This window comes from Hibiscus syriacus, unplaced genomic scaffold (genome assembly GCF_006381635.1).
Source record: "Hibiscus syriacus cultivar Baekdansim isolate YM2019G1 unplaced genomic scaffold, ASM638163v2 tig00116962_pilon, whole genome shotgun sequence".
NCBI lineage: Eukaryota > Viridiplantae > Streptophyta > Magnoliopsida > Malvales > Malvaceae > Hibiscus > Hibiscus syriacus.
Window position 1 is genome coordinate 7325464 of NW_024063488.1, and position 25593 is coordinate 7351056.

General features: G+C 34.3%; 3 protein-coding genes across 7 annotated transcripts; 1 reads left to right on the top strand and 2 right to left on the bottom strand.

Moving 5' to 3' along the window:
• Positions 1-341: 341 nt before the first annotated feature.
• LOC120190657 lies at positions 342-13784 on the bottom strand. 4 transcript variants are annotated; one of them, XM_039193713.1, is made up of 3 exons: positions 13771-13778; positions 1047-1217; positions 342-936 (listed from the first exon to the last, which is right to left on the bottom strand). In XM_039193713.1, exons 2-3 carry the CDS (start codon positions 1137-1139, stop codon positions 403-405), a joined length of 627 nt encoding a protein of 208 aa, XP_039049644.1. In that variant the 5' UTR covers positions 1140-1217; positions 13771-13778; the 3' UTR covers positions 342-402. The 4 variants fall into 4 exon arrangements, with proteins under 4 accessions (XP_039049644.1, XP_039049643.1, XP_039049642.1 ...); XM_039193711.1 differs by having other exon boundaries at positions 344-956; positions 13771-13784; XM_039193712.1 differs by lacking the exon at positions 13771-13778 and having other exon boundaries at positions 1047-1293.
• LOC120190656 lies at positions 2925-7660 on the bottom strand. Of its 2 annotated transcripts, XM_039193708.1 has the most exons (11): positions 7046-7657; positions 6577-6668; positions 6236-6429; positions 5384-5423; positions 5174-5255; positions 4951-5028; positions 4744-4869; positions 4176-4297; positions 3651-3690; positions 3390-3464; positions 2925-3234 (listed from the first exon to the last, which is right to left on the bottom strand). In XM_039193708.1, exons 1-11 carry the CDS (start codon positions 7336-7338, stop codon positions 3069-3071), a joined length of 1308 nt encoding a protein of 435 aa, XP_039049639.1. In that variant the 5' UTR covers positions 7339-7657; the 3' UTR covers positions 2925-3068. The 2 variants fall into 2 exon arrangements, with proteins under 2 accessions (XP_039049639.1, XP_039049640.1); XM_039193709.1 differs by lacking the exon at positions 3651-3690 and having other exon boundaries at positions 7046-7660.
• A 156-nt stretch (positions 13785-13940) lies between the features above and the next one.
• Positions 13941-15502, top strand: LOC120190463. The gene is made up of 2 exons (XM_039193540.1): positions 13941-14466; positions 14646-15502. The coding sequence occupies exons 1-2, from the start codon at positions 13984-13986 to the stop codon at positions 15423-15425; spliced, it is 1263 nt and encodes a 420-aa protein (XP_039049471.1). The 5' UTR covers positions 13941-13983; the 3' UTR covers positions 15426-15502.
• The last annotated feature ends 10091 nt before the right edge of the window (positions 15503-25593 follow it).

The window sequence follows — 25593 nt, forward strand, 5'->3', positions numbered from 1 at the left end:
GAGTTTCTGAAGATTCCAGCTTCCAGGATGTTGATGATGTACGAACTTAGCTTTCTAATTTCTATTTTACTATGTATTTCATCCTAATTGGTAAAGAACCGTTATATTTTAATATGTATAATTTAAATTTTCTATATTTGAATTAATCATATTTTAAGATATTTATGTATTATTTTGAATTGGAAAATCCACTCTTGGGGCGGATATACTAAAATTAAGATAAAGTAAAAAGCTAAAAAAATATCAACATTTTCTTAAAATGAAACTGAGAAACTTCATTCAGCAAAAGGAATCTAAAAGCTGAATGCCAATATTCATATTCATAGCATAAAATCCATTAAAAATCTAAATGGATGCGCCAAATTTCTTAAAAAAGCCTAATTAAAATCCAATTTCCAATTTTCAGACCCTTCTAGCAACTCGTATAGCCGTAGTTTTGCTTGCAGTTCCAATCACAGACACCGAGGAGTGGTAATTATTGACAGCAAGAGGAGGCTTCTTATTATTATCATCTTTGGTCTTGCTCATGCTTCGGAGAGAATACCTGGGAGTCTGAATCTCATTCCTCTCCACGGAATAAGCAGCAGACACCGACTTCCTCAAGCTCTCGAGCTTCTTCGACTGTATTCTCTTTGAAGATTCAATGGCAACTCCAAGTCCAAGATGCTTCCCACTCTTCGACTCTGTCCCTGTTTCGCCTCTCCTTCTCTTCAACCTCTCGTTTCTCCTCGCCGAGTACTCCTCGTAGAACCTGCCTCTCTCGAACAGAGTAGTCGAGTTTGCGCCGAGACTAGTCTCGCTAAAGCCAGTGTTCTCCGCTCCCCCGTTTCCAATTTCACATTTAACCATCCTAGCCAGAGCACGTAACTCGCTAGAAATGGACAAATATTCAGGTCGAATCTCAGATTCTTCACTGCTCCAAGCACGAACCGGCTTCTGGGATTTCGTCAAAGAACCTTTGAAAACAAACAAGCAAACATTTATTCCAAAAAACTGAAAACTGAAATGAAATTACGAGTCGCAATATGAGCTTTAGCCGTAAACACCTGACGGGGTCTGCAGGGAGGTTGAGTTTGAACCGAGGACGCGACGAGGTCGTAGGCGGATAGGCGATTTAGCAAGCGGAGGCTTACCACCATATCTCGTTTTCGACATGGTATCTTCAGCTTTACCCTTTTACAGAGAACTGGCGGAGATTCAAACAGAGTATAAAAGGGCTGAGAGGGTAGAGATTAGAGAAGAGCGTAGGGTTGAATTTTCAGACTTTGATTACTTTCCTTGGGTGTTGTTAATTTGAAACTTTATTGATACAGTATGTCGGCTATTTTATTGTGAGAAAGTGACGTTAGGTTTTAACTTTTCAAATTGCAAGGGAATGGGAGATAACTGATAAGGGAGCGTTTCAAACGGTCATATCTTGTGATCTGACGGTTCACAATAATTTCATTTCCAAGTGGTAACTGACATGTCACTTTCCATGCATAAACAAGTACACGATTTAATCAATAGACACAGCCCATATCCATAGTACATACGTAGCCCGCCAAGATCCATACTAAAATGACCCAAAATAAGTAGCAATCCACTTTGGCCGAATGCAACGTGTAGAATAAATTTTTTTAGGTAAAATTTTATTATTAATGTTTTGGATAAAGTATTTAGAGACAATAAAATTATATTTAAAAAAATTATCATTATATTTAAAAAAATTATAAAAACAATTACTAAATTTATATTATTATAATATAATTATTGTGGTGAATAAGAATAAAATTTTAATAAATTAAATAACTATTTTATAATAACTTAATAATATTTTGTGATCATTTTATAATAGTTCAATAAAATTTAATGATAATAAATTTGATAATTATTTTTATGGATTTTAAAATTTTAGTGTCTAAAATGATCGTTTAAGTATAGTTTAGTGAGCATAGTTTAATGAACTTTAGTGTACTTTACCCAATTTTTATATGAAAGTTATAAATTTAATTAAGGATAAAGTATACACAGGTTAAAGAATTATGTTAAAATGATTATTTTAATCATTAAACTTTCAGAAAAATTATAAAATGTCACTAAATTTATTGAATTGATACATATTGGTCACAATAACGTTGTAATAATTATAAAAGTTTGATTCATTTAATGAACATTCTGTGATAATTTGATTATTTTTTTTGATAATTTGATAAAATTTAATGAACATTTTGTAATAGCTTGATAAAATATATTGATTATTTTTTAATTGTTTAATAAACTTTTAATAATCATTTTATAATTTTTGAAAGTTCAATGATTAAAATGATCATTTAAGCATAGTTCAATTATCTCTTGTGTATTTTACCCTTTAACTTGTATATTCTAATTTGATTGAATTCAGCCTTTAAGTTTTTTAACTTTGAAATTTTAGTCACGATCTAAATATTTTATGGATTACATAATTAAATAAGAAGGAATTAAAATAATCAAATTAAAAAATAATAATTAAATCTATAAAATATATAAAATATGTAGACTGATAATAGAATTTAATTTAATAAATTCCACCGTTATTATCAAAATCTACTAGAATCAGATTAGTTCAAGTCTTTAAACCGTCCATAATATTATTGTTTTGTTGGATTTAATTTTCGATTTTTCGATGTTAAGGTTTTTAACATTATTTAATAAAATTTTAAGTGTTTTTTCTTCGTAAATATTTTTTAAAAGAATTAAGTTTTTTTTTCAAGTAAATAAAAACAATTAGTGACTCTTATAAAATAATATTAAGTTATTTTCATTACTATTAAGTATAAAATATTTATTTTCAAATTATAAAAAAAATATAACTTTTTTAAAAATTAGTTTGATTCAATCTTTAAACTTGTAAATCATAAATTGTTCAAACATTGTGAGCCAATGTACCTTAAACGCGCCAATCGGAAAATGAATAAATCAAAGTGAAATAATCCAAAATGTCTCCTAAAACACGTTTCTAGTTTAAACCAATATGATTAAATGATATGAACCACCTAAAACAAAATATATGAGGATCGGAAAGGTAAAACAAACGAACCAACAGCTACTCATGATTTTGAAGTAGGAGGCTTGTCGGATTGGTCATCGTCTTGACGTACCGATGCCCCGAAATCAAGGGGTGGATAGACACCAGGCGGCCTCTCTCTAGGTTGTATCGATAGCAACTGGCTTGAGTCGCCCACCACATCTGCCCATCCATAGTGAGGTTCACTACTGAAACAAAATGCAATAACTTGTCAGATTTGTACTGCAAACTACTTCTATCTTTGCAATAAATACTACAACGTACTCTTCTTTCTCATGTTTACACACACAAACAGAAAATCGTTTGCAACCGTTGAACTAAGCCAAAAGCTGCATGCTCTTACTCGTAATATGTCTCCTCATCAACAACAATATCCCAGCTTTCACCAGTTGTGCTCTTCCCGTATTTGTGAACTTTTCTGTATATGATGGAAAGCACATTAGTCCTGATGATGCATCTGAGTGAAATACATGATCAAATAAAAAGGCCTGGGTCCAAATTTTAATCACAAAATAATTAAAAATAAGAACATGGGCACTTAAAACATGCAAATTCTAGCTTATTACATCAACAAGTTTTAGGGGTTTTAAGTGATGTTTCGTACCCATTTCCAAAATGCTCCTCACCCCATTTTCTTGACCAGCCTGCAAGTCCAAGCATATCTTTGTAACAAGGGAAAAAAGGATAAAAACAAATAAAATTGGACGAACAAAAAACACAAATATGAAACATCACATCACTTGAACTTTAAAGAGGAATTTTGGGCAAATATTCCTTAGGTCGCCTCTATATGCCTAGTCACGTAAACATAATAGGAAAACAAGTATCATATAATTACCCAGCCTTTACATCCAGTGTTGATCAATTATACCAGCCTTGTTACAGCTTACTACAATTAAACAATTCATTTCAGTGTAAACTGATTTGAGATCTTCCACAGGTGTTTGCCTACTGAAATATGGTGTGCTCATGCTAAAGTGCAAACTTTGGAGAAATATATTAAGATAGGTTTCTTTACTAAGGATAATAGGGCTAATATATTATGTGCAACCTAAACCTGAAACCAAACAACTTTGTGAAATTATGCATCACGATTGACATGCAGATAGAATGAAATGACTATACATACGTTCGGCACTTGGAGATACATGCCATGTCTCCCCTTGACGTGAGCCAATACCAGCAAAGAACCTCTCTTCCCACTTATCTCCCCATTTAGTTCCCAATTCAGTCTCAGCCCATTTATCCGTCCTGCATATTATAGAAACATAAGTTTTAATATAATAACCATAGCAAAGTGCTTGACGTGGGATGGCCTGACCAAATATGAGAATATAAAGAGAAGGAAATTTTATTATCTCAATATCAGTTAAGTTTTAATATAATAATCACAGGAAGGTGCTTGAAGTGGGATGTCCTGACCAAATTTGAAAATGCAAAGGGAAGGAAATTTTATAATCTCTACATTGGTTCAAGTAATCATATGAAGACGATAAAAAAATGCTAAAAAAATTTCCAAGAATCTAACGTTTCAATCTTTCCAGATAAAATATGGAATGATATAGTTTCTGTCATATTACCATATGACTATAGTAAATTGATGTAAATAAGATCATGAGTGCAAATTACTAATAATAAAATTCTAGTAATGCACTAGTCCACTGAATGTTTCTGCATAAAGGCTATTTGAAACTTACCATTTGAGAACAGAACCACTTCCATCATAATGTTCTCCCCACTTTTCCCACCAAGACTGTTCGTTCAGTCTACCATACTTATGTGCCCCTTTTTCTGTCCAGCCTTTAGCATCATACTTCTCCCACCTAACAAAATAAGTTTATCACCGTATGTACTGATAATAAGAATACTAATATGGATGAAATTTAATACCATGAATTTCATACCATTTCTCATACCAACCAGCATTTTCACTGCCTGATTTAGCTTGCTTCTGAGCACTCCTCTCTATCCTTGCTAAATTACTGCAGTTTCAGAGATAGTAACTATTGTACTGATTATAAATTGCAGGCATGATAAACTGAAAATATCCTATTTGTCAACATATGATAATTTATGGATTTAATGTTAAGTGTTTCCTGCTAAGATGAATGATGGGGAAATAAAGACCTCCATTCATCTTGATGAAGAACCTCTTGCCAAGTTTCCCACCATGAATCTCCTTCAGCATTTCTTCCTGATTTCTCAACCCCTACGAGATACAAAAAAAGTTAGTCATATCTATGCTCAGATGAATTTAGATCAGTTAAGCAAGAAACCATGTAAATTTACCACAATTCAGTTCATAGAATAAAGCAAAGAAAAGCTAACTGAAAGTACCTAGCTCTTTGTATCCACTCCAGTCACTTTTCTCCCACCACTGTCAAGGAAATCAATAAATCCAATTAACCACCTGGGATGTTACTTAATATGGTTATAAACACAATGTTGAGAAAGAGAATAAGAAAATCATTACTATTTTCAAGCACTTTTGAGATTACATTCTCAAAATTTTTAAAGTTCATCTTTCTTCCTCAATTTAATTAAACATTAAAAGTCATTAACACCATTTGGGTGCCTTGATCTCTTAAGCTAAAGACCCCTGAAGATTTCTTGAGTTAACATAGCCTCGAAGAAAGGGGATTCACTATCCCAATATGCCAGAACCCACATCCAAATCAAACGAAAATAAAAACAGAAACTGGCTGATCAATCTTTGTTGCAAAGCACAAAAGAATTTTCTAACTGAATTTGAGTGTTCCATTTAAGTTATACTAATAACAAATATAAACTTCACATAATGCCAATGAATATACTGATAATTTTGAATACAGAAAGAGATGGCACGCATGATAAAGATCAGAAAACAAGGCTGGCAAATTAGCAAATTTCGCCATTCACCATGCAGAACTTAAGATTACATTAGAAATCATAGCAAATGATGTCCTCTTAGAAATCTCTTCCAAGTTACAGAAAAAGCAGAAAGAAATTTCTCCCTAGAATGAGTTCTCTTAAAATGATTGATTTTAAGGTTTTTTACAGTGATGAACACAGCACCTAATTGCTTAAATCTACAGTCATAAGCCCATGTTCATTCCATATCTGAAAGAACAATGGAATGGCTTCTCAGTTGCCACTTTAAGATCAACAAAACTCGTAAATAAAAATGTCATATGAAAAGAATGATTATACCGTTTCCTTCCATTCAGAGGAACCATCATGGGATTTACCACCCATCCTTGTCCACCTGCATCGGTATCCATTTTCACCGAGGTCTTCCCCACTTTCCTGATACCAGGTACTGCCATCTTCATTAGTGCCAGACTCATTAACACTCTCATTTAACAAACTAATGCCCCAGTCCTTCTCATTTGCAATACCAGTGTCTACAATGAAAAAACAACCAACCAACCTGACCTTTATTAGGCATAGTTATCTTCATCTAAATGCCATTAGAAATTCTAAAGATAAAACAAACACAGCTAGAGTTTCATAATAGAAGTCTCTGCATTTTAAACATCACTGGTTGTTACCTCTTTTTGGCGGAGTATCACGAGACTGGGGACCAGAATTTCTTGGGGTACACCGAGAGTAGAACTTTTCTTGTTTAGAAGGAACTCGAGATCTGTAAAGATCATACCATAAAATCAACATTAGCTTTGGTAAATTGGTAGTGATCACAACATTTCAATTTTCTACATTTAACAAAAATAAAAATAAAAAAGGTCCTACTAACAATGGGCTTATGAGGATGTCACAGTAAACGAACAACAGATGAACTTCAGAGCGTGAACAGATAAAACATAATCATTTTCTAAAAAGGAAACACCTAAATCAGCAAGTCAGTTATCTTGCTGTTTCCTTAATAAATACACAGTTACTAACTCCAGTATTCACTACAACGATAATATGAGTACAGATATAGGCGAATTGGAAAAGCACACGATACGCAAACACATTCCAAGATGTCATGCAAAATAGTTTTAGAATAGTGCGACGTACTGAGCTGAAGCGAAAGGCATTGAAGAAGGGGCCTGGACTCGGACCCTGAGAGGACTCTTCTTGGAGTCGAATCGCCAGTCCTCCACCTTCTCATTGCTCTTGCAGGAACCGGTGGCTCTCCGGACCGGGACCACGGGGTCAGAGCAGCAGCAACTGATTCGACTCAACAAAGTGAGCGGATCACGAGGAAAGCACATTCTCTTCTTTTTGCTCCGTGCCAATCCATAAGAGATAGAGAGTGTGGAGAGCTTCAAGTCGAGCTGAGTCGTGAATCCTCTGGAACTCGCCACCATAATTAAGAAAATGCCATAGAAGAGAAAACAAAAACCCTTGAGTATAAATGAAGAGAGAGGGAGAGAGGTTAGGTGGAGAAGTTGGGGAGGAGGATTTGGAGAATTAGAGGAAGGGGCGGGCAATGAGTATTTGGGGAGAATGTTTGGGTAGTAGAGGGGATATAATCATTTGACGGGGAGATGACCTTTATGCAACACTAGACCTTTGGCAAGTGCGACTCGCTCAGCCTAGCGAGTGAGAGACAGAGTGAAATCAGATCGGTGGCTCCTCAGCCCTGAAACTGATAGCTTAGGTTGTTGGCCTTGGCAACGCAATGCGAATTTGCAATGCGAATCCCGGGATTTAATCATACCGCTTGGGTCCCGCTTTGCGTGTTTTCGTATTCCATTACTCCTCTCTAAATCCGCCACGTGTTCACATCTCTCGTCATTTTCATTAAATTTAGCGAATTTTCTTAACGAAAAAAAGAGAGTAATATTAAACAATAATATATTTTATAATTAATTATTAATACTATTGACAGTAAATATTTTAATTTAAAAAATAGTTTATTCTTCAAATTATTTTTTTAATGACACTATAAATTGTATTGGCTTATTCTTTTATGTGTACTGCAGACGTGATGCCAAAATAGATAGGAGAAAGGGCTGAGATATGAAAAAGACACTGACATTTTAAAGATGCAAAAGCGCAGGGTCTCGAATCCCAACTCCAGTCTCAACCTTATCCAAGCAAAAGGAGGCTTCCCGGTGGCGCGTACTATTTCGGCCTCCACTTGCGTGTCAGCACGTCATCCTTTTGACATGGCATTCCACCTGTTTACCATGAGATTTAGTTGCGGATAAGCTGAAAGGGAGGGGGGATTGCGTGTCATGTTATACGTGGCAGCATTCGTGGTGAGGAGATCCGCCAAGTGTAAGGAAAAGAAGGAACCCTGCCCTACCTGCCTCTGGACGAGGAAACCAAAATCAAAGAAAAATCAATTTACCTTTTGGGTTGTTTGGATAAGCTTGGTGTCTCATCAAGAATTTTAGATGCCGTGTGTATTATTGTCAACCAAATCTAATTTGTGGATTGTGTGTCCTTTGGTACTTTTCTTCAACAGTGACTCGCACTTCACAACACGAACCTTGCATTTTACTCGTGGCCGTCTTGCTGTTTATCCATCCGAGCCTTGCTCGCTCTTCACAATACATGGTTCCCATGTATTGCATCATCGCTATCAGTATCACCTTGGTGACCTATCGTCCACTCAAGATTACCATCTTTCTGCCACCAAAACATAAAGTAAATTATGCAATTTTTAGTCCAATTAATATTTTACCATACCCTGTTTATGACCATGTTTATTGTTTCCTAAAACATTCCATTTATGTGCTGCCCCTTGTAAAGTCAAGCTGCATGTATCATTGTACTCAAAAACTGTAGCCTAAATATTTCAGACATCATTACACCGTTGCTGCCTGCTGTTGATCGGGAACTTTATAGAAAACAAATAACCTTTGTTTTCGTTAAAGGAGAGGCTTAATCGATTCTATGACTGCTTGAATCAAATAAAAAGCATGAATCAAATTGATCTCAGAACCACCTGTATGCCTTCTCAAAGTGGTAGAGTTAAAGAGTGCTTATGTTCAAGACGTTCTTTAGCAGGAATTTTGGGCTCCCTGAGATCCCATATGTGTATCTCGAAATTCTCTTATCGATTTAAGTGCCAATTATCGTCTCAGAGTACCTGCTTTGGTGTCTTGGTGCTTTCATAACTTACCTTCATCTCTTAAAAAAATTTATCAACTTCAATCGATATGAATCAAAACACTCCCAACTACGGGTCGAAATTGCATAAGTCTTCACCCAAGCTACCCCCAAAGAGCCCTCATTGATTAAAATACTCCTCAACAACTGTAACAGACACGTCTTGTTCCAACAATAGAGTGTCTTAAGGCCTAAATCACCTTCGAATCTCAGTAAACAAACACGGTTCTAGCTCGCTTTAGCACCCGACACAGAAGTATTGATCCTACTCACCACTCCCTTAGGAAGCACAAGCTATCTACACCAAAAGTTCACAATACCAAATTAAACGGATCGAATCAGCTGGAACCTTCTTGCATGGCTTAGGCAATGTTTTAACCAGTGATCAATCTTGCAGCGAATACTATTAATCAAAGGCTGACAATCCTTCTCCGTTGACTTCCTAGTGACCAACTGCACACCCGACTATCTAATCGGGAGCATACCAAGCTTAAACCCCGAACAAGATTGTATAATATATACTTTGATGTTATTGTCCGTTAAAGTTTGGTCTAACATGTTTCATTTGCTTTTGATTATGTTTGTATAAATTCTCTGGAATTTTCAAACTACGATTTATTGTTATGGATGATGATCATGCATATGTCTGGGAACAAAGATAAGATACCATTATTAAGTAGGATAAGTAGATTTATATTAAGACAATTGACATAAATGAATAAAATTAACATTATGATAAGTTTGAATAGGTATATGCACCTAGCATAGTGGTTATCATTCATAAGTGAATTAAGTGTTTGTGCTTAAGTATGATATGACCTTTGATAAGTTTTTATTTTTAACAAATTCTAAATCTAATCTTAATTTTTCTTAGTAGGTCTAGAATACACGATCTAAGGAAATATGAGAGAATAAAAATGAACAACTTGATCAGTCGGTCAAATATGTTTGCTCATGATTTGATTGTTGTTGATGGTAATATGGTTTCAGCACCGACCTATAGAAATGGATAAGGTTGATAATTTTAAGTCTCCTAATTGGTTTATAATGCAAGTTAGTCCACATATATTATAGATTTGACACTTTAGTCTTTAAATAAGGGAATAAAATATTAATTGCTTATTGATCTCTCAACTTTTATAAATCTATGAAAAGGTCCTTATATGATATAATTTGACTCGTGAATTCTATAATAAGTCAATAATGGTTTGACCCTTAAATGTATGTTTCACATACGTAGTGATTGACGGAGCCACATGTTGTTGATAACTGAAATATGAATTTTTTTCGGTTGGTTATTTATTTTATTGATAGTGTTTATCTTGAAATTTTATTTATATTCATCTCGTTCAAAGATTTTATGTTGTTAATATATGTGCGTCCACCCTAAAAAATATTTCTGGATCCGCCACCAGTAGTGAACGAATTGCATTAAAGAATTTAATTAAAGTGTGGCCTAAGCTTTCTAATGAAAATAAAATGAATATATAAGGTGATACTGATTTGATACTTGATCTAACCAAATGCTTAAGCTTTTGAAGATTTTCAATTTAGTCCCTGCTTTAATATTTGATATCAGTGTATATAAATTTGATTAAAAGTGTAAAATCGATAAATGAAAGGACCTACGAAGCTTGATCTTTGAGATTGGCTTTGGCTTTTCCTACCTAACTTAGTGGAAGGCGAAGAAAGCTTACTTTCGGGAGAGCCCGAGCCATCAGTGTGAGATTACTCTAAAAGAGTTAGAATTTTAATATTATATCAGGACCTACGGGTCAAGTGATAGTTTTAAGTAGACAATTTTTATGGGATGTAGTCTTACTTCTCAAAAGGTAACAGAAGTGTACAAAGGTTTTTTCACGCTGAACAGAGATTAACGCTCGAGATTAAAAAATCTCACTTATATTATTTCACCCATTTTATCCCCTCGAGTTTCCTCGTCCATATAAAGTTGTAGGAAAAATAATTTTCACATATAAGACATCCACCATATTATTTTATGAACTATAACTTCTTATTGGTCTGAAGATGCCGTGCACTCTTGGGATCTTCTCAATTTACCTGAATATGTCATACAGTCGTAGGGTCTTCTTCATTTGCCTGAAGACGTCATACAGTCGTGAAGTCTTCATATTTAGCTTGAAGACGCGTGAAACACCTGACATCTTTAAGTTGATACTGTTCAATTCACCCTATATATATGGGGAAATAATTTCCGAGGTGGATTATATTGGGAATTAAAAAAATCTCACTTATATTATCTTAGTCATTTTACCCCTCGAGGTGTAAAGACAGAATAAAATATGTTATATTTTTATTCAATATACGATTGAATCGAATAAAGGTGTATTGCAAAACAACTTTGAGAAAGAAAACTCTTTTAACGCAAAACCCGTATAGTCAAAAGCATATGCAGCTGGCGGGGTGGGGGGCGATATTTATCTGGCAAACTACGGTTGAAAATATTAGGCGCTTCAAATTTCCGAGGCAGACGACATGTTACACTTTATCTTGTTTTAAGGATACTTCCATTGAAATCTTAAGAAAACAGGAATAATTCAACATGGAGATACGTAGCACACAAGGTGCGGCAATACAGCATGGTTGTTACAACAATCAAATGAAACAAAGCACAACTCTTCCTAGCAAGGTTCTGCATAACTGGTTTCAGTTCTACAAAGACAATGTCTTGCGCAGATGGCGGTCCAATAATAGTTTCATGATAATCAAACATTTTTTCTGCAGTTTTTAAATATATTTGAATTTATAACCTTTTAAAAAATATTAAAGATATCGACTGAGTTAAAATTAAAAAACCAAGTACGTTTAATTAGAGTTTTTTTTTTAACAAAAGCCGATAATCTTATTAAAAAGCGAAAATATCTAAAATTACAATAAGGATTTCAACTATCATCATAAACTTAATATATATAATTTAAACATTTTCCTATAACATTGACACGAGAAACTAGTCACTTTCAATCATACACGGATAATACATGGAAAATGTTAAAAACTCAATAAAAAGACTTAAACGAAAAATATATACGAATAAATCTAACTACATTAGTATACGAACCACAAAAGAGAATTAAACTATTTAAATACCATTGAGAACCGCATATTAGAGTTGAGTGACCAGGGACGGAGCCAGAATTAAATATTGACAGGGGTCGGAATATTAGACTATTTAAGAAAAATATAAAGACTTATTAGGTATTTAAACTTAAAATTCAACATGAATCAAGCGACCTTAGTAATTAAGGGATTGTTGTTATCCTTGAGGTTCCGAGTTTAAACATGTATGTATGGATATGAGCGTTTATTATCAAATAGTTTAAAGTATTTGCATATATATTACATTGTATTCACCTTAAATAAATAAACTCAAAACTCAAAAGACAACTTCTAATTTGTCTAATATTTAAATTTACAATGACTTAAATTGTAATTAGAACAAAAATTTGATAACACGGACTTATCATTATTTAGTTCGACCCCTATTTGATTAAATGTTTAATAAATTTTTATATTTTTTTAAATTTAAATATTTATTTTTACATGAATTAAACCAAAATTATATCGAATATATAAATTTTAACATGGTCGAGGCTCCCTTGGGCCCTAAGAGAGCTCCGTCCTTGTGAATGACGTGAAAAACTATCCACAAACATAAACACACATATCACACTAACAAATTATTTAATCGATGAAAATTTGTTAAAATATATTAATTTACTTTTGTTTAATCAATTAAAAGGGATTTAATTACTTTTAAATGAAATTTTATCTAAAAATACACTTGGTTTTTAATATTATATTATCGTTAGTCCAAACATATTCTACAATCATCAATTCTAATTAACAATTATTTAAATATATTAGATTTATATTCGTAGAAGCGATTGTTTATAATTTTAAAATGTGTATCTAAACATTTGTTTGTATTAACATAGAAATTTCGTACGATTAAAATATATTAACTCAATTTAAAATATTAATAAAAAAACTTAAAAGTGTTAATACTACACTTTTATTTATTTTTAAGGGTTAATTACACTTTTAGTACCTAAATTAGCACTTTTGTTCCATTTCAATACCTAAAAATATTTGGTTTAGGTTTCAATTTGGTACCCGCAGTTAAAAAACTTAACGACATCAATGAAGTGAAATTATTTCCCCATTTTCAATATATCACGTGTCTTGTAATGTAAATTCCACGTCATCATTGTCATTTTAAGTTTTTAATGGCAGGGTATCAAATTTAAACCTAAATTAAATGTTAGATATGGTTTGGGAAAAAAACAAGTACTAAAATGGAACAAAACTGATATTTTAGATACTAAACATACAGTTTACATTTTTATAAAAAAAATACACAGTTATTTCTTGTAACAACCGTTAATAGCTTTGAGTGTGTGACAAAACATAATCAAGGTCAGGTGAGATTGGCTTAGGCTAACAGCAAAAACTGGCACGTTAAGTATGCTGCAATTTATGAGCAAAGTAACCGAAGCCGCGGCCAGTATAGGAAACGATTCAATCGAAACAGAAACTACTTTCTCCTGTACTGCGCTATTGTTGTGTGCCTTCATGTTAAAGCATTGATGCAATGAACTGAAATCCTCAATTTACCCTTTAAACCGTATAATAGCTGCTGCCAACCAACATTTATCAACTCTCGTCAAAAAGGCTTCTCTATGATCTTCCTATTCCTAATCCTAATCCTAATCCTAATCCTAATTCCTACCCACCATAGCTCTTAAACTATGGTCACCATCATTTTGCAGTTCCAGTTTCTCCTTTATGGCTGAACCCCCCCCCCCCAAAAAAAAAAAAAGAAAGAAAGAAAGAAAGAAACCCAGATATTGATGCGCTGAATTAGAGCAGAGATGTTAAAGAAGCCACAGAAGATCAGCATGTTTATAAAGAAGTGGTCGGAGCTTGATTGGCGTCTTCTCCTCTTAGTCATTGTTCCCCTTTCATTTTTCTTTTTTCTTTTTTCATTGTCGTCTACACATATCGCCTCTGTTGTCCCGCGCCAGTCTTTTAACTTCGGCAAAAACTCGTCGGATGTTAAAAGTTCGCGTCCCCACATGGCCGGCGGTGACCGGTGGAGGATCGCGGTGTGCTTGGTTGGTGGAGCAAGGCGGTTCGAGCTGACGGGACCCTCCATTGTGGAGAAGGTTCTTAAACGGTATCCCAATGCAGACCTTTTTTTGCATTGTCCAATGGACAAGAATGCCTTCAAGTTATCGCTTCTAAAAACTGCCCCTCGGCTCGCCACTGTTCGGATATTTGAGCAGAAACCAGTGCCGGAGACGGAGGAGCAAGTTCGCGTCCTCACGGCGGCCAACTCCCCTAGTGGTATCCAGGTGAAAACTGTTCACTTTCTCTACCAACTACTTTGGAAGGTTTTTACTTTTTTTTCCATATATATATATATTATAACTATCGATTTCATTTGAGCACTGATCCCCACTTGTCTTTGTTTATGTGACTTTTCTACTATTCTAAGAATATGTAATCTAAAATTCACGTTTCTCGTATGTAGGGTCTCCTACAGTATTTTAATTTGGTGGAGGGATGCATCACGATGATCGAATCACACCAAAAACAACACAATTTCACGTATGACTGGATCGTTCGCACCAGAGTAGACGGTTACTGGAGTGCACCGTTACATCCCAAAAATTTCGTGGCAGGTCGATACACCGTCCCTTCTGGCTCCGTATACGGTGGCATCAATGATCGCCTCGGTATCGGCGATTACTACACCTCCAAAGTGGCTCTCTCCCGACTTTCTCTCGTCCCCGAAATCGACAAGGCAGGGTATAGGCAACTGAACTCGGAATCTGCCTTCAAAGCTCAACTCACCGCCCTGAACATATCGTATATTGAAAATAGATTGCCGTTTTGCGTCGTGACGGATCGGACGTACGAGTTCCCCCCTGCCCATTTGGGTGTGCCGGTGGCGGCTATGTCGAGTCTGTGTCCACTGAGTGGTGCCAAATGCAGGCCATGCACTCCTGTTTGTAAAGACGGTTGCGTTGCCGACGTAATGTCGTCGCTTGACAACAGATGGAGCTGGACCGACTGGAGTAACGGGACTCTTGAGCTATGCAATGCTGAAGGCGGGTGGGAGAAGGGATGGGAGAAGGTTTTCGATAGAGTTGCGGGTAAAAAGCTCGGTCAGGAGAGGAAGCGAGTTAATGGTTTGAAGTTCGAGGAATGTGTTGGTGATTTTAGGGACATGATGAGAAGGGCTGCCAAGTGGGAGGCGCCAGCGGCGGAGGAGATTTGCGGATTGGGGCTGGGGATGACGCAAAAATGAATCTTTAAAATCAAAGCTTATTTAGTTTAGCTAGAGAGTAACTAATTTCGGAATTGTAAATTCTTTTTTAAATAATTTTAATAAAACAATTAAAATTAAAATTTTATTTTAAGATAAATTACACAAAATAATCCATTGATTTTTTTTATTGAGTCTTTCGATTATTAAAAGCTTTAAAATTATCTTTCGATTATAAGGTGATGTTTTGTTGAGTCCCTCAACTATTAAAAGTTATAAATAATCACCCGACTATTCATATGTTCTATATTTATCCTTTTTTGTTAAAAATTAACGATCGTCTGAGTTGAACGATAATATGTTGATTATGATATGATAAAATCATATTTTAATGATGTTTATTGGCACTGTCATTTCTTTCAATAATTGGTTCAACGACATAATGTTTGAAGTACTAATTCAACAACATAATGTAAATGAAAAGGTGGTCCACAAAATACAACTCAAATGGTTCTGGGATTAGATTTTATCGTATCTCATTCAATAGGTTAATATCCAGCTCAGAGACCACTAATTTTTTATCGAAAATGGACGAGTTTGAAACATATGAATAGTTAGGTGACTATTTTGAAACTTTTAATAGTTAGGGGCTCAATAAAGCAGCGTCATATAACTGGGGGACCATTTTGTAACTTTTAACAGTCAAGAGACTCAACAAAGTAACACATATAGTCATGAGACCATTTTGTAATTTTTTTTAATATCTGAGGAGCTCAACAAAGCAACATCCTATAATCAATAGGTTATTTGTATACTTTATCAATTATTTTAATACTTAAAATCCAAAAATCCAAACAAACATGTCCTCAATGACATCCTCTAAAACTAGTTTCAACATTGGGTAGAACAGTGGCATTAGATGTTTTCTTAAGGTAAATAGCTTGGTAATCCAACATTTCAACTAACCTATACCATGACGATTTGCTTTAAATAATAAATTAAGGTGGCTAAAAAATTATTGTCCCTTGTTCCCATATGTAGTGGGGTAAGGGGGAGGTAAGATAGTAGGCTGCCCCCAACACCAGGTTAAGAGCAGCTTCCGTAGAAGACCTCTGAATTATGAAATACCCTCCGTAGGACTCGATCCCACGACCTCAAGGTTAAGAACCTTATGCTCTACTAACTAAGCTGGATAGTCTATCTCAATTAAGGTGGCTAAGAGAGAAGGGAATTTGTAGACGCAACGCAAGGGGAAGAAATGATAAGTTTGATGGAGTGACATTGAAGTAGGAACGGTTGTTGAAAACCAACGGGTCAGTAACAAAAGTTGCAAGTGAGGGACTGGCAGCTCCTGAAACCGAACTATCAAATAGGCAAATATATGGTGATGTCTCACTAACACCATCCGCATGGGCCACCAATGCCTCATGTATGTATTTGGTCGTTCACTTGTCGTTTCTTTTTCACAGACCACTCTTTCTGCCTTTCATCAAATTATTTTTTCCTTTTATCTTGTTTTTATTGTTAGGATTCATACAATATGTAGACCAACTTTCTTACCCTTTTCACTTTACGTTATTCCTACTTTCGGTTGTACTTTTCATTTTACTAATCTATTGTTTATTTAATTTATTTAATATTTAATAGTCAAATAATCCCATGTATAGGTTAAAACTGTATGGTACAAATTTTAAAATAAAATTTAAATGTTAATATTTACTTGGAATATTTATTTTTCTAATTATTTGATTTATTAAATATTTAATGCTAGTAACCGCATTAGTAGTACGTCGCGTGGCCTATGACGGCGGGTGGCCTGGCCACAAGGCCCAATACCTTATATCCATTGCATTGCATATCAATCTGAGCCGTAATTACATTACATTAGAATTAAATAACTCTGATTTTATAGGCCCAAGCATCACCATTGCGTACGTTTCCATCCGGTGTACCGGTTCCATTCCTTCTTATTTTTTGGAAAATGGACAGTTCGTTTGGATTGGGTCTTCTCGACTTGTTATCTGCCAGTGGGTGCCTCAGCTTGGTATTTCAAACTTAGTCATTCTAGTTCAGTGGCATTACTCTCCAGGCACATTCAGTTCCAAACATTTTTATACTATTAGAAGTGATGTAAGATTTTTTTTAATTAATCATTAGTATTCAATCTATTAGTCGATTAATTCAGATCGAATTTTGTAGAGACTCGTTATGAGACGACCCTCTCAATCTTATTTGTTTCATTCGTAAATGTTAAGGTTTGAACCCAATATGACTATTGGTAAAGGGATGTAAGATTTTAAATTCACATTATTTTATTGAACTTTTTAATATTATTTGATTATGATAATATATAATTATTAATAAAAATAATATTATTTGAAAATATAAAAAATATTATAAATTTATAAGAATTTTGTTCATATATACAAGTTAAATTAATTTTTATCTAATAAAAAATAACTTTTATTAATTTTTTATTTTTATTTTTTTAAATAGAAACAACTACACATAGTGAAAATATCCAAAATTACAATAAAGAGTTTACAACTAGCATCATAAGCTAAAAACATAATTTGTATATTTTCCTATAACATTAAAACTAGCCACTTTAGATCATATAAGGACATACATGGAAAATGTTAAAATCCAAACCAAAAGACTCGAACAAAAAATAGATAGAGTAGATCTGACTGCATTGGAAACCAATCCAAAAAGGAAATTAAATTATTGAAAGAGTACCGAAAACAACAAATTAGAGCCGAGTGTCGTGAGAAACTATCTACGAACGTAAAATTTCATATTCAAATTCAATCTGATGGTCCATAATAGAGAAGATCAATTGGATTACAAATAAAAACCATCTTGATCAGTCGTAGTATCGTCAAATATAACTTTGAAAAAACACAAAATAAAAAAAAAACGACGAAATAATCGAAAAAAGACCCAAAAAAAATACTAAAACAAAAAAAAATGTCATAAAGACATATAAGAACAAAGAAAAAACCATTGTTTCTCTATAATGATTTTCATAAACGATTACTTGTTTTCCCTTGTCATTATTGTTTCTAATAAGATAGCGTATAATTACTGGCAGATACGGAGTCATGTATTTCCATCCATGAAGAAAGGCTAATCAGACGATTAATTTGAATCGGAAGTGCACTATTTAGTTGACTTAAAAAGATGGCCATCGCTGTTTATAATAATTACTATTAAAAGATTCTTAAGCTCCATGTAGTTCGGGTAGTTCTGCTGTATTATAGTCTTAATATAGAGTTAAGAAAAGATCTTATCGAAAATATTAATATTTTTTTAACATATATGGTAAAACGCTACTAAAACATTATTTTCTTACCGGAAATGTTAATTTCAATAACTAATTTCTGATAGAATCCAATATTAACATTTTTGATAAAAAAATATTTTAGATAGTACTTTACCGAAAATGTTAAATATTTTAGGTAGCGTCTAATATTAATATTATTTATAAAAAAAATAATATTTTAAGTAATATTTTACTAAAAATATTAAAAAAAATATTAATATTTTTAATAACGTATTTAATTAATTGTGTATTACCATGACACAACCTCATATAATCCTTCTTTTACCGCGTGAAACATTATAGTTTGGCTCTGCACAATCTTCTTTTAGTTGACTTCACGTAACAGCTAAAGTTTGCTCGTGCGTGCGCCTTAGTGGTCCGGTCCACCCTTTATATAATATACACCATTTTTCAATTTCCCTGTCAAGGTACACGACTCCGAGTGAAGCCCAAACACAAACCACATCAAATAGACCCAAAAAATTGGTTGGCGTTTTCAGGCGTTCGCTCTCTTTCCCAAACAAACCCCTGAATCGTCCATCTAAACCACCGATTTCTCAACACTTGAGATCCATCTCTCTTCCATGTAGATCACACCCTTTGATTTCCCAACTCAAAGACGAAATCACTGAGCTCAAAACGTGGTCGTCCAATCCCGATAACCGAAACTCAGCTTTGCTTTGTGATGGTTTAAGTCGCCTAAAGGACGTTCAGGATTCCCTCCACGATATCCTTCAGCTCTCACAGACCCAGGAGTTTTTAAGCCATGAGCGTGAATGGGTTGAGAAACTCCTCGAAGATTTCCTACGTTTTGTTGATGCTTACGGTGTCTTCCAAACATCGTTTCTCTCGCTCAAAGAAGAGCAACTTGCGGCGAGGGTGGCTCTAAGGAGAAAAGACGACTCAAAAAATGGGTCTAAAATTTTAATATTCATATTTTAAAAAATTTGGGTATGTAATTTTTTTTATTAATAAATTAAATTAAATATTTTTCTTAAAATAATAGGTGTATTCGACATACTCATTCCCTGCATCAACTACATTATCTATTGCGGAAACTGAGCTGACCGGTGTTATCAGCGATGTTATTGAAGTGACAGTTTCGGTTTCCGTGGCACTTTTCAGTGGAATTTTCATGCTGTTTTCTTCTAAAAAATCGTCTTGGATGGGATTGACTCGGTCGAAGAAAGCCAACAATGTAACATCCCAAATCAGGGTCAGTGACTAAATTGCAAATTTTGGAAACTGTGTTCTCAATTTTGAAATAAGTTAAAAGTGTTGGGATTTAAGTAAAGAATTTTGATGATGGATTGAATAGCATAGATGGATAATTAAAGGGGTAATTTAGTCTTTTCAGATTAAAGGATATTTTGTATTTCCTTTAAATACAGGTGATATACGTGGGTTTTGGGAGAGTTCTGGAAGCCTTCTTCTTGCTCTCTTCTTCTTCTTCTCGTAGCTCCAGCTTAAAGGTAAGTGGGTCTTTAGTTGGTTAATTCTTTCGTTTTAAAGCTTGTTTTGATTCTTGGGATATTAAGAAAGATTAAGGAAAGCTTTAGGTGGCTTAAACCTCAAAGATTAACAAGTTATGAGAAATTAAGAAAAATGAGTTTTTAAGTGAATTTTTGATATGGAAGGAGATAGTAGATTGTGAAGTTGAATTTGACTTGTCAAGGGTTAAATTAAGAGATATGAAGTGATAGAATGGGTTTTAGAACATGTTGGAAATTTAGTGTGATTCTTGAATGCCATGTAAATGATAGAATTTTGAGTTGAAAGAAGTGATTATGGAGTAGAAATGAGTTTAAGTATGTGTATGAAAGTTAGGAATATTAAAGGGAATGAAGTATGATGGGTTGAGCTGAAAATGAAGGATTTTCGAGCACAAAATATGATTTCTGGGCAAGGGGAATCGGTACCCATTCAAGGGGAACCGATACCCCTTCAAACGAACAAGAATTTCCAGTATGTCATGGGGGAACCGATTCCCCCTAAAGGAAAATTGGGAATATGGGTTTAATAAGTTCGTTTAAGTTGCTAGTATCCAATTACAAGGTGTAGGTATCTAATGATTGTCTCGAAATGTACATTTATGTAGATTCTACGCATAAAGAAATTCCGGAACGTTTGGCAAGTAAGATCGATCAAGGGAAAGATAAGAGATTGGAATTGACTAGTGAGGCCAGGTGAGTGCATATTAGTTAGTTTATGGTGCTAAATGGAAACAAGACTTGCGACAAGTCTATTTCCTATGTTAGAATGCATGAATATATGATTATACGTATATGAATGACATGAATTGTATGTATGCATGATTATATGTGTTGACATGCTTTTGAATGTAATGTTATGAGAAGTATGTGCTATGTAATGTATATATATAAACATATGTGAAATTGAACTATGTGACTGCATGAGAAAGATATGAGCCATATGACATGATATAGGTGAACATGAGAAAACAAAGTATGAGATATAAACTATGTGATCATAGTAAAATATAATTATATTATTATATGATAAGTGAAATAAGCTGGATAATATTGATCTATAGGATGAAGTGAGAATAGTACACTAACTAGGAGATTTGAACATAAATGATAAGATGAACATATAAGATAAGCTAGATGGGAAAGATTCATATGTTTAAATAAAACTATAACACATGGGTTGTATGATAGAAATTTATGAAGCTATATGAGAAGATTATAGGAGTTATATGAAATTGAATTAAGTAAACAGATTAGATTATATATATATATATATATATATATATATATATATATATATAGAAATAATAGAAGTGAGATGTGTTTATAAGTCTGCCCTAAATGAATATGAATATGAATTATAAGAGTGCTATATGATTTATATTAAGATAAATCTTGAGGATATATATATATATAGATAGATATGAAATGAAATGAAATGAGTTATATGAATACATAATTATGTGATGAAATGGTGGATTACCTGAACATGTGAATATATATAGGTCTAAGAGAAGGCATGAGATTAAGATATAAGCAATGTGACTATAAGTATATATATGTGCTCTAAGTGATATGACTTATAGGTATTTCTATTATAATGTTACATAATATGTTATGTATGTTAAAGGAATTATGTGATGGTATAAGAATTGATAGGAAATATATATGTGAAAACAAGTATATGTTATGAGACAAAACCTATGATTATAAGCTACGTGAAAGTGTTCCTATCTGTTATATGAAGTATATGATCACATGTGAACAAGATATGATGAGTATGTGTACATGAATAAAGGTGATTGGGTGAGAAATGATAGAAATTATATGAAAACATGACATATGTGACATGTGAATTATATGGAAATGATCTACGTGTAAGTGAACTACGTGATTATGTGATCATATGAAAAGAAGCTATGTGATAAGTGATATGTGAAAGTGAATTACGAGTTTATGTGAATATTTGAAATGAAATAAATGATAACGCCCATGTTATGTGTCATGAGAGCTAGGGGTATAGTTGGCATGCCAAGAGTCGAGGGTCTACGCGGTTCTTCGGGACATATGTATATTCTTTGGAACATGTGTGAAGTCTGGAAAGACACATACTTGATCCCTAGCATATGTATATGATTCTTAAAGAATTCTATGTGGTTCTTATGGACATCATTATATGGCACTACGGTGCAATTCTACGCGGTTCTTCGGGACATATGTATATTCTTTGGAACATGTGTGAAGTCTGGAAAGACACATACTTGATCCCTAGCATATGTATATGATTCTTAAAGAATTCTATGTGGTCCTTATGGACATCATTATATGGCACTACGGTGCAATTCTACGGGGCACTTCGGTGCATTTATACGAGCTGTGGTGACAGCATAGTGTACAACCTCTATAGACTCACATATCGATAGTTCTCACATATGTACATGGGCTAATCCAGAGATATGAATAAATATAAGTTAGTGGTATGATAAATGCTATAGAAATGATATGATGTTGTGTGTGTATAGTGTTTGATTGAAAAAGTATGTGATTATATGATAAACTGTTGATGATGAATTATGTGTATGTATGTATTTACTGTAATTAATCTGATATGATTTTATACGATACGAAAAATGCATGGAATTGCTATAACATGATAGAACAGAACATGCATGTATCAATATATGTTTTAAAGTGCATTATAAGTTGTTATGCCTCACTAAGTCTTCGACTTAGCGTGTGATTGTTTCACACGTAGGTTTCGAGAAGAGTAAGGAGGGATGCGAAGCAAGACAGGTCAGTTTTCCTTACCAAAAGATCAGATCAGAAATATTTGACAAAGTATGTATTTGGTTATGTATAAAGTGTTGGCATGTAATAAGTCATTAAGTACGAGCACTCTGATAAAGTCTTTATTTTGATTTAAATAAAGTTTTAAATTTTCCGGGATTTTTCTTAAGAGTCAAGGTTTGAAAAGTCAATGTGACACTTCGGACTCGTATTCGGGTCGGATACAGGTCGGGGGTGTTACAAACAAGGTTGAGGTTGAGGCTTGAGGGAAGTATCAAAGAATTCGAACAAATCGGTGAAGCGAACGTGTGGCGCTTGAGAATGAAGGAAGACGATGAAGAAGTGAAGATGGTATTGAAGGGAATGCAAGACTTGGAGAGGTGCATTGTGTTGAAAAGTCAACATAGAAGTGGCCAAATTGATGGCAAATTTCGGTGGAAAGTGTGCACAATAAATGCACTAAAATTAGCTTCAAAACCATCCCAAAACATTCTAGCTTTCTTTCAATACTAGAGATAATTTAGAGAGTTTTTTTAGAGTTATTTTCTCCTTTTTATCAAGAGAGAATTATCATTGTTTTCTCATTGGTAGATCGAGAGAGGTTGTAATTCTTATTTTTCTCATAATGAAATTCTTCTACCGTTGCCCGTGGTTTTTACCCTATATTATTTAAGGGTTTTCCACGTAAATTTTGTGTCTTTTTTATCTTCATTTTTATTTTTTCAAATTGTCAGTTACGATTTTGCTCTATCTGATAGCCGTCTTCCGTAACAATTGGTATCAGAGCCAGATTAGAGTGTGTAATATCTACTTATTATCTTTGTGGTTGTCACCAAAAGATGGATTCTCCAATATAAGAAAGCAAGAAGGTATTACCCATTCTTTGAAGGTTCTAGAGAACTATTCACGATAGTGAAATGGTGTGAGCTATCCGTAATATAAGTTATGGCAACGAAATTTGATATTGAAAAATTCAATGGGAAAAATTTCTCATTGTGGAAATTGAAGATGAATGTCATCCTGAGAAAAGACGGTTGCCTAGCAGCTATCAGTGAAAGGCCGATAGATTTCACAGATGACAACAAATGGATCGAAATGGACGGGAATGCTATGACAAACTTTCATCTAGCATTAGCAGATGAAGTATTGTCAAGCATCGAGGAGAAGAATACAACTAAGGAGATATGAGATCATCTCACCAAATTGTACGAGGTCACATCGTTGCACAATAAAATTTTCCTTAAGAGAAAATTGTACACTCTCCGGATGCCGGAATCTACTTCAGTGACGGAAAACTTAAACACGCTGAACACTTTATTTTCTCAGCTTACATCTTTAAGATGTATAATAGGAGAACAAGAACGTGCTGAACTTTTACTTCAAAGTCTACCGGATTCGTATGATCAACTCATCATCAACTTGACAAACAGTAATGTCACCAGTCTAGTCTTCGATGACGTTGCAGCTGCTGTTCTACAAGAAAAAAATCGGCGCAAGAAAGACAGACAAGTAAATCTGCAACAAGCAGAAGCGTTGACAACGATGAGAGGGAGATCAACAGAACGTGACCAAAAAAACAGTCACAAACATGGTAGATCGAAGTCGAGAAACAAGAAGAATTTAAAGTGCTACAACTGTGGAAAAAAGGGTCACTTGAAGAAGGATTGTTGGAGTCTAAATAAAAACTCCAATCCACAAGGCAATATTGCAAACACTTCAGATGATGGAGATGTTCTATGATGTGAAGCGTCAACCACAGTGGAAGGTTGAAAGTGATATGCAGACATATGGCTCATTGATTCGGGAGCAACATATCACATGACCTCAAGAAGAGAATGGTTTCATCATTATGAACCTATCTCAGGAGGATCTGTGTATAGTTTCAATGACCATGCCTTAGAGATAATTGGTGTGGGAACCATCAAATTGAAGATGTATGATGGAACAATTAAAGTTGTTCGAGATGTGCGACACATGAAAGATCTGAAGAAAAATTTATTATCCTACGGATTGTTGGATAATAATGCAAGCAAGATTGAAACACGGAAAGGAATCATGAAGGTGTTCCGTGAAGCGTTTGTGGTGCTGAAAGGCGAACAGATAGCAACAAACTTGTACATGCTGAAGGGATAGACTTTGCTAGAAGCTGAAGCCTCTGTTGCCTCATGTAGTTCAAATTCTGCAATGCTATGGCATCAGAAACTTGGACACATGTCAGAACAAGGAATGGAAGTCCTTGTGGAGCAAAAGCTACTTCCAAGCTTAACAAAGGTTGAAATTCAACACATCAAATTTTAGAGGCAAAAGTGTTCTAGAATTGGTTCACTCTGACGTATGGCATGCACCGGTTACATCCCTAAGTAGAGCAAAATATTTTGTCTCATTTATTGATGACCACTCCAGGATATGTTGGGTGTACTCTATTAAAAAGAAGTCAGATGTGTTTTCAACTTTCAAAAACTTCAAAGCGCGGGTGGAACTTGATTCTGGAAATAAGATCAAGTGTTTCAGAACAGATAATGGAGGAGAATACACAAGCGAAGAATTTGATGACTTTTGCATGAAAGAAGGCATCAAAAGACAGTTCACAGTGGCGAATACTCCTCAA